General features: G+C 46.7%; 1 protein-coding gene across 6 annotated transcripts; it reads right to left on the bottom strand.

Moving 5' to 3' along the window:
* Window positions 1–10,013, bottom strand: cnot3a (CCR4-NOT transcription complex, subunit 3a). 6 transcript variants are annotated; one of them, XM_080857817.1, is made up of 18 exons: window positions 9,914–10,013; window positions 9,033–9,093; window positions 8,809–8,876; window positions 8,641–8,715; window positions 8,401–8,490; window positions 8,040–8,168; window positions 7,700–7,795; window positions 7,263–7,476; window positions 6,738–6,871; window positions 5,803–5,859; window positions 4,626–5,604; window positions 4,400–4,505; window positions 3,784–3,925; window positions 3,029–3,128; window positions 2,708–2,906; window positions 1,641–1,773; window positions 1,218–1,343; window positions 1–111 (listed from the first exon to the last, which is right to left on the bottom strand). In XM_080857817.1, the coding sequence occupies exons 2-18, from the start codon at window positions 9,055–9,057 to the stop codon at window positions 13–15; spliced, it is 2,772 nt and encodes a 923-aa protein (XP_080713943.1). In that variant the 5' UTR covers window positions 9,058–9,093; window positions 9,914–10,013; the 3' UTR covers window positions 1–12. The 6 variants fall into 6 exon arrangements, with proteins under 6 accessions (XP_080713943.1, XP_080713942.1, XP_080713941.1 ...); XM_080857816.1 differs by having other exon boundaries at window positions 7,263–7,482; XM_080857815.1 differs by having other exon boundaries at window positions 8,641–8,739.

A 10,013-nucleotide genomic window follows, 5' to 3' on the forward strand; every position in this document is an offset into this window, starting at 1 on the left:
CCCCTCTGACTGTCACTGCAGGTCCCGGTCCTCCAGGTAGCGGTACTCGAACGTGAAACCCTCCTTCTTGCGCTGGCCCCACTTCTCATAGTCAAAGTAGATGTATGTGCCCTAGGACAGAGAACACAAACTCAGGGAGCTGCTCAGACTGCTTCAGAAGTCACAGACTGCAGCCATGTTAGCCTGGAGGGGGTGTTGCTTTGTGTCCAGTACTAAGTCTAAGTTAAGCAACATAAAAAAATGTAATAAAATACAAATATGGGCTAAACAACAGAACATAGGATTATTAAAATCAAATTCAAGGGTTCCAATGACGTCAATTCCGAAAAGCCTGCCGCCATATTTGTGCCCGATTTGGGTGACACTGCCTAAGTTAACCAGTGTTTTGTATTAGCATCAGGAGAGGGTTGATACAGAGGTGACATTTGTTACTCGTACTGCTTTATCATTCCCTTTTTCTGCACTACCTGACCCGATCAGATCACTGAAAATTGCCACTGTATAAAGGTAAAAAGGCTACCGTTTCTCTTATGCTATTATTGAATCTGTATAACTGTAAATTCGATCTTAGTTTATTTAGCAAATAATGTATTGCATTTATGTTTTCATTATAAAAGAGATGAGGAGTATGCATCAAAACAATGTATATTTACCTAAATAAGAACTGTTTCTTTATTGCATTGTGTAGTATAACTCACTCATGTTATTATCCATTATACTTATATCTAACTACCCTTTGGGATAGAATAAAATTGTAGATCGGGGTTTCTTTGGCGACTGTTTTTACAGCCAACAGCACAACATATCCCAGGCATGTTGAACTTTCTCTTTCTTTCTCCGTCTTCTCTGGTAGTTGTGGGTTGTGACCGAGGCACAGATAGACTCATGATGGCGCTGTCATAGACATTTATACATGTATATATGGGCGCTGCGACCGTGTCAGACACAAACATGGCGGCGCTAAAGCACGGTGACGTTACATGGAACCCATGAATAGGTAAAAAGTTATGTGGAGAACACAAACTAAAACAAGTCAAACAAAATATATATATATATAATGAGATTGAAAGACGCATAGTAAATATGGTACATAAACACTGCACGGAGTAAATAAACAATGAGCAAACGCAGCCAAGGCTCTCCCTGATGATTTGCTGGTTGTCACAGAGATCACAGGCTAGAGACGGGGGGGGGGGGGGGGGGGGGGGTAAACCAACCTGTTCAAACTCATCAGTGATGGTCTTCGGCTCCTCGTGCCTCTGAAACCACATCATGTACTTGGTGTGGAACCTCCACGACTGCTTCTTCAGAGCTTTAGCGGACAAATACTGAGCTTTTGTGCCCTGATTGGAGCAGAGAGCAGCAGGATTATTCACACGCATAAGCACATAACACACCAGTTCATCAGGGTCATCTGTGTTGGTTAAGGTGACAGAAGAAAGGCAGCTTGTTTGTGTGGGTGTGTGTGTGTGTGGGTGTGAGTGTGTACACATTCTGGGACAGGCTACCTCCATAGCCTGTATTGACAAAGGTGGCAGAGAATAAAGACTGTAGAGTGTGTGGAGGATTCATATGTATTTGTAATTGTGTGTGTGTGTGTGTGTGTGTGTGTGTGTGTGTGTGAAGACTCTGCGACAGACCTCCAAGTAGTAGAAGATGAAGAAGAGAGTCTCGGTGGACAATCTCTGGTAGAACTCAATGGAGTCAGAGTGGTGGGGGGGAACCTGATGGTGGAAGGGCAGGGTGGGGCACGGGTTCCTCATCAGGTATTGCCTGTTGGGGGGGGGGGGGGGGCAAAGAGGGGAGGTGGTCAGTGCTGAATATCACAGGTCATGAATACCACGCTGTCAGCTTTCTGAACTATACTGGCGAGAGCAAATGTCACACAGGAGCTTCTTACAAATCAGTCACATGGGAACATTTCAGGATTTCAATTATAAATTCACTTCAGACAAATTATGCATTTGGGTTTTGTCTTTTTTTTTTAAAGATTGTTTTTTGGGCTTTTTGCCTTTATTCAGATAGTACAGTGAAGGTTTAGACAGGAAATTAGATGGAGAGAAGAGGTGGGGAATGCCATACTGCTTGCGCCACAGTGCCCCCCGCATTTTGTTGTTGTTGTTGTTTTTTCCCCACTGTTCTGAAACGTGATATCCAAACCGTGGTGTGAACTGAACCACACATCTGCGTACCGTTACTCCCCTAGTGTGGACCTGATTCTTTGGTTCCTTGGAGTCAGATGAATGAGACAAGTGAGACGTGTGTGAGTGTGTAAATGTACCCGTTTCTCAAGGAGTCGGCCGGGTGAGGTTTGTGTGAGTACCTGATTCTCTCAACGTTGGACAGGTGAGGCGTGTGTGTGTGTGTGTGTGTGTGTGTGTTGGAGCTGCAAATCAGACTTAATGTCTTATGATTCCTATATTCATCCCCATTCTTAAGGTTAAGAAGCAGAATCCCTGAGATTTCTGTGTTCAACTCAGACTTGCTCTGGTCCAATCAGAGAAGCTGGTGTAGCCTTATTGTGTAACGGTGTGCTGGTGTAACGCACCTTGTTAATGGATTTCCAAGTCTCCAAGTCTGTGATACAAAATGACCATCAGCGTTTGTAGGTGTGCACCTGATTCTCTTGGAGTGGGACAGGTGATGCATGTGTGTGTGTGTGTGTGTGTGTGTGTGTGTATGTGTGTGTGTGTGTGTGTATGTGTACCTGATTCTCTCGGAGTCGGACGGGTGAGGCATGTGTGTCCACGCTGCCTCCTGCATGGCCTGCTGGTAGAGCTGCTCTTTGGACAGGGGGGTTGGACCCAGGGGACACACCCCTAACGACGGAGGCAGGTTCACCTCGGAGACGGCCGGCTGGGGGACCACAGGGGGGCCGCTTGGGGCTGCGGAGCTCGAAAATATATCTGAGTGGGACAGAGCATGTGTGTGGGTAAGACTTTCAATGTTTCTCAATATGTTCATTGTATGGTACGTCTTTGAGTGAAGCCACTGTGAGGTGTGTGTGTGTGTGTGTGTGGTGTTCTACCTCTCTCTGAGAGATGTAGGGAGGAAATCTCTCCATCAAGTCCTGTCCCCAGAGCTGCTCTCTTTGCCATGGCGGCCAGAGAACTCAAAGGTTCAGGGGCCTGAGAGGGAGGTAAAGAGAGAGAGAGAGTTAGAGATAGAGAGAGAGGGAGAGGAGGGGAGAGAGAAATATAAGTGAATGGATCAACAGGAAGAGAGAAACAGACATGTTACATAGACTCGGTGTCACACAGCTCCTTGTCTCCCCTCTAACTAACACACTCTGCTATGACATAACATCCCTTTTAATTTTTTAAACGGTTTCTAAATAAACCGGCACTCTGGGGGCTAAACTGCAGACAGCACTGCACTGCACTTCCCACTCCCCCACAGAAACAAGCTAAGAGGCACAGGCCTCTACAAACTCCTCACCGCACCCAAAAATCACCAAAAACCCCACAATAACTCTTCAGTGAGCGTGCACCTCACCACACCCAAAATCACCAAAACCCCACAATAACTCTTCAGTGAGCATGCCCCTCACCGCACCCAAAAATCACCAATAGCCCACACTAACATAGACTGCATGGTCAAAAGGATAACAATGAGACGAGCCGTGTAAACAAAAGTGATGTCCTGGCAGGACAGACACGAGTGAGAAAGTGGGACGAGAGGAGGGGGCATAGTCTGAGACAGACGGGGCCCGGGTCAGGCTACAGTCTGTTCCAGAGGCCACCTGCTCTATGTGGGGGTGACCCGTGGGCATCAAGGGCGTACCTTGATAACCTCAGAGTTTGGTGTGTAGGAGTGTGGGCCGTTGAGAAGACTCCCACCGCCAGGCGTGGTGTCCGTGAACGAGGGAGACGGTGAGGAGGGCGGAAGGGTGATGGAGCTCAGGAGACTGGGGCCATTATCCAGCCTGAGACAGAGAGAGAGGGAGACAGAACGAGACAGACAGTGTGAGAGACAGACACAGCAGGGAGAGACAGACAGAGAGAGACAGACACAGCAGAGAGAGAGACAGACACAGACACAGAGAGACAGAGAGAGAGACAGAGCGAGAGACAGAGAGAGAGACAGACAGACAGACAGACAGACAGACAGAGACAGAGAGAGAGCGAAAGACAGAGAGACAAAGACAGAGAGACAGACAGTCAGAGAGAGAGCGAGCCAGAGAGACAGAGAAAGGATCCAGAATCAATATTCCAGACTATAAATCAGCTCGAATCTCGATATATTAACAAGACACTCCATCTTATTCATTCAATGCTTTTACTCCGAATTGGCTTCCACTGTAGTAATGCCATTAAACCAGAAAACTGTGCTCAGAAGGAACAGAGGTACTTGTCGGAGCGGTTTCATTAAGAGATGAATAATTAATATGTTCCCTCACGTTGGGTTGCCCGAGGAACTAAGAGATGAGGGCTGGCTGCTTTGTGATTGGCTACCGCTGCTGAGGGTGGAGTCCGGCGTGTTGTCCGCTACAACAGCGCTGTAACCTGGACAAGAAAGAGCGCACACACACACACGCACACACAATTAAGTACTGAACTAACAGCTGCAACCTGAACACTAAGGATGGACAACACAAATGGACTGAAAAGAACACTGGTTCTCACTTGTGCCTCCATTCTGTTTGAGAACACTGGGTGGTCTGACGGGAGCTCCATTACCCCCGATACCAGCTCCTGTTGCCCCTGTACTTCCTCCGTTGCCCCCCATCATGCCCACACTGGACACCGACCCTGGGGCAGTCCCCACAGGGCTGAGGGGTACCTGCGGCGCCGCCTGAAGGGGCGTCTGTCCCTGCACCAGGCCCAGGATGCCCCCACTGAGGGTTACGTGTCCCGGACTGGACCCCAGGAGCCCCAGAGACGAGCCCGTGCCGTTGCTGGTCGCCCCTGAGACGCCGACGCCTCCTCCCCCGACCACTGACGTCACTCCCGAGGGGACCGTGCTTCCACTGCCGCCGCCGCCGCTCCCCACCGGACCACCGGGAGCGCTGCCCACCCCGCCCGCAGCTGCCTGAGCGTATGGCGCCGGCATGGAGGTGGAGAGCAGCCCCGCGATGGTGCTCATGGTCCCGGGCATCGGCGACAGACCCAGGCCAGACATTTGAGATGAGCTGCTGGTCACCGTCACACCCACCTTTCCCAAGCCCAGCCCCAGGCTGAGCCCCAGGCTGGAGGTCGAGGTAGGCCCCGAGGAGGCCTGGGGCAGGGAGTTTGGCGTGATTGGGGCGGGGGTACTGGAGATGGGCAGGGACGGGGTGGTGGAGATGGGGAGTGTGGGGAAGCTCGGCGGGCTAGGGGTGCTGTTGGAGGGGATGGGCACTGGGGTGGTGGGGGTTTTGGCCTGCGGCGGCTGCTGCTGCGGTTGTTGCTGCTGCTGTGGTTGCTGTGGTTGCTGGGATAGAGACAGAGGAGGATTCTGCTGCACGGCGCTGCTGAAGCTGCCCAGGAGGTTGCTGCCGCTGGAGATGGCTGGCACTGGCCCGACAACGGTGGCCATGGAGACCGAAGAGGGGGTCGATCCAGAGGAAGAGGAGGAGGAGGAGGAGAAGGACAAAAGCGATGGATTCCCATTCTTCACAGGCGACTACAACACACACACAAAAAAAGAATTGAGATTAAAAAAAGTCAATGAGAGAACTTCACAGTATAATACCGTTTCTAGTAACTTGGTAGGAGACATGGTAAAAAAACAAAAAACAAAAAAAATTACACAATCCGAATGGCTGCTCACAGTACTGTAACATTTTCTACATAAAGCCTTCAAAAGGAGTTGCCCTCTCACCTGACTAACTTCACTGTCGGTGGAGCGTCCTCTTTTCTTCTCCTCTTCAGAGTTCTCCTGGAATGAAAACTCTCATCGTAACCATGTTCACACAAAACACACACACCCTCCACATCAATAACCCCTTAACGTGACATCACAGTTAACCCCAGACCCGAGAGAGAACAGAGGGATAGGCCTGGATAACTGGTGGAGGAGAGGAGGGGGGTGGAGGGAGAGCGGCCTCAAGCATATGGAGGAACAGGTGGGCTGGTGGGGTCTGTGCACAGAAACGGCGAGAGAGAGAGAGAGAAATGATTACAGTATGAGAGAGGGGTGACGGAGGAGAAGGGGTGGACGAGCAAAGCGGAGCAAGAGGGCCAGAGAAGACTGACAGAGAAGAAGGAAGGCACAGAGAAGAATGACTATTAGTGTATTATGCTATTAGGGGGAGAGTGATGGAGAGTAAGAGAGTTGCAGGTGTAAGAGAGATATCAGGGCGAGAGTAAGAGATGTAGGTGTAAGAGAGATATAAGGGAGAGAGTAAGAGATGTAGGTGTAAGAGAGATATAAGGGAGAGAGTAAGAGATGTAGGTGTAAGAGAGATATCAGGGCGAGAGTAAGAGATGTGGGTGTAGGAGAGATATAAGGGGGAGAGTAAGAGAGATGTAGGTTTAAGAGAGATATAAGGGGGAGAGTAACAGAGTTGTAGGTTTAAGAGAGATATCAGGAGGAGAGTAATGGAGAGTAAAGGGTTGTAGGTGTAAGAGAGATATCAGGGGGAGAGTAAGAGAGAGTGTTGGTGTTGGAGGTGTAAGAGAGATGGGGAGGGAGAGTAGGGCAGAGCAAAGGTTGTGCGGAGGAATGAGAGATAGGAGGAGGAGAGTAAAGGAGATCCAAGGAACGAGAGATAGGAGGAGAAGAGTAAAGGAGTTCTGAAAAAGAGAGCGGTTTACCGTGGTGCCGGTGGCGGGCGATGGAGGGATGGGCGAGGAGGAGGTGGTGGAGGTGGGCGTGCTGCTGGACTGCAGGAACATTTCATCCTCCAAGTTGGATTGACCTTGAGGTGAAGTGGCCATCAGCGCCGCCGCTGCCCAGGGGGACAGAGAAAACATTAACACAGAAACAAGGGGATGATGACCACCAAGGTCAATAATGTCCCGAGAGCCAGTTTCTGTTGTTTTGGACAAATTCCCTTGCATGGTGCAAATAAAGTTTCTGATTTAGCTTTTTAAATATATATATTTTTTTTTTTACATACTTTTTATTAGTTTAGACAAGGGATAACATAACAAAGCACACGTTAAGATCTTTGTAAATATAAAGTAATTTCTGCTCATAACCAGATGACAAGCTATTTATAACATACATTTTTTTTTTTTTTTTTACTGAAGCATGAACTAACAGTGCTATTATAAAGACAGAAAATAGGTAACTATTCCCTTCCTTCTGGACACGTGTCTCTAACCACTCAGACTTACGGATATCATCCAGGTCCAGGTCGTCATAGAGGAATTCATTCTCCTCGAAGTCAGGGTCCTGGGAGGAGTCGATGTAGTACTCCACGTCGTCTTTGATCTTATGGATGGAATCCACCTGAATCGAATCATTGTCAAGCATTCGCAGGATGGTCTCCAGCATACGAATATGGTACCTGTGCCGTTCGATCAACCTCTTCAGCTCCTCTATACGGTCCTGTTTCTAAAACAAGCAGGGGAGAGGTGAGGCGACAGAAGAGATGAGAGGACAGAAAGGCAGAAAAAAGAGGTGAAAGGAGCATGCAAAAGAGGAGAGAAGAGATAACAGGTGAGAAGAGAGAGGGGCGAGAACAGAAAGAAGATATTTATGTGAGGTAGAAGTGACATTATTAAAATGAAATGTTTTGCTGAATCTGAGGTGGCGGAATGATGACACTCACATCCTTGTCTCCCTTCTTTTTCTTGGTCTGGACAGAGAGGGACTCCACTTCACTCTCAAACTGGTCCACCTGCATGTTTAGGTTGTCTATCGTATTCTGATGAACAGAGAAACATAAAGATCATATTTCTATTCATGCTTTATTCTTGTTGTTCAACAAAAAGAAGAATATAATGTTTAGCACAAGTTTAACGTTAATTTGCTTTTATTACAAGTTTCTAGCTATTGGGAAAAAATTAACTAGACAGTTCTTATTAATCAGCAGGATTTAAAAATCTGCCCTAATGTTAGCCTTGTTTTGCTGCTTCTGTTGTCTAGCAGTAGCATTAGCTCATTGTTACCGTTAGCCACTGTTCCGTTTCCTCCTTCTCCTTCTGAGCGGGGTCCACTTTCTGGGCCAAACCCAGCCCTTCCTTGGAGTAAGCTTTAGTTTTTGTCTCCCTTTCGACTACTTTAAACCGCTCCATTTGCTGTACAGACGGGAGAGTTAGTTATTGCTGTTGTCTGGTCACCGGACACAGAACACCAGCAGTTCTGTTTATTTATAGGTCAGTGTTGAGACTGGAAATGATCAATAAATGCTGACTGACAAACATGCAGGGCCTGCTGTAGTTGGGAAGGACAGCATTGACAGGAGGCTTTGACAACATACTCCATAATAACTTTCCAAACCATAGGTATGTTATAGTGATGAGGTTTTACCGTCTCTATAAGTTTGCGGTTCTCCACTAGCTGCCTCTTATCCTTGATCTCGTTGGATGCCACCCATGTCTTAATCTGGTCTCGTAGTCGCTGTAAGGGTATCATAGGGAATCATTGCATATATCTTAATTACTCATGTATACATTTGATTTTGAGAGTAATGCATAATGTACTAATTTCATGAACATGCTACACTGACAGGTGGACAGGGACAATGAAATGAGATAAACACATTCTCACCTGGAGCTTTTTAATTTCTTTCTTAAGGTCAGCCTCATACTTCTCCTTCTGATTGGCATTGGCTGCATTATGTAACTGAGGGATCACAAGATTTATCAACTGAACACATTTCATTTCTCCAATTCCTTTATGAAAACCAATATGATTCCAATATTAAATCCTACTCACCTTTTGCCAGATGTCCTCGAACTGCTCAACACCCTCTGCAACTTTTTTCAAACATCGATCTATTTCACCTGTTTAAAAGGTCAGAGACATAGAAAGAGGTTAATACGTATGAACGTGCAACTCTGACAGATAACTAGAATAATAAATGGTAGTGTACACATATACACTCATGCAAGATGCTGCTGGGATCATTTAAAATCACCCACATAGAAAAAGAGGCTTACCTTGGAGTTTTCTTTTATCAGCCATGGCTTCGCTATGATACTGTCTTCATACCGCCTATCACTGCAATCAGAATGACCTATGACATTAGCTCTCCTAACAGCACATCTAGACCTGCAGAACATACAGAAACACGCAAAGACTAAAAAGCTTCAGTCCGACTGACAGATCATTTAAAAGTCTATAAGTGAAAAGCAATAGGCCTGTGAACAACAAGCGGCTGACACCTGCTCAACAAGTACCGTTCAAATATTAAACTGTTGTTTCATATCGGATTTGGGGGAAACAGTGTAACTTGGCTAGTTAAACTGAAACATTCCATCCGACCACACTCTACGTTGCAACAGACTGGGCTACAAAAGGCTTGATAGCATTAGTTTAACATTTGTATAGGTCAAGCAATAAAATAACTCCGTGTCGTTGCATATGACAACTACAGCTATCAACATCTCGTTAAACAATAGGGTAAATGACAAACGTTGCCTACATCGTTGTACTCGAGTGTATGTTCAACCTAGCCTGTTAGCTAGATAGCATGGTTTCTTGTCGTAAGCAAATAGCTATCTAAGATGATGTTTTACAGTGTGGATGCAAATAAACCACAGATACTATATTATCATCGTCATTCGTCACGCAAGTATTTATCTGCTGCAGTCACAGTCTGAAGCATTAACGCAAGTCAAGTTTTAGGCAATGTTAAGACTAACAGGTAAATGAAATGTGGATATTGCAAGCTAATGCTGAAAAGGTAAGAAAGCGAGCTAACAGTTAGATAGCTCACTGGCTAACGTTGCAGCACAGTCAAGCTAGCTGGCTAGTTCTTCCAAAATTACGGATGCTCAGTTCAATAGTGGATCCAGTTTAATGTTTATGTGTTCTCTACCTTTTGTAAGTTATATTAATTTCGTATATCTTTTTGTTTTGGTAGCCAAGTCCGCGATTACCGAGCCTTCTTTACTTCAAATTTCAATGTTTTCTTCTCG

Source organism: Sprattus sprattus (genome assembly GCF_963457725.1).
Source record: "Sprattus sprattus genome assembly, chromosome: 19".
Classification (NCBI taxonomy): Eukaryota; Metazoa; Chordata; class Actinopteri; order Clupeiformes; family Clupeidae; genus Sprattus; species Sprattus sprattus.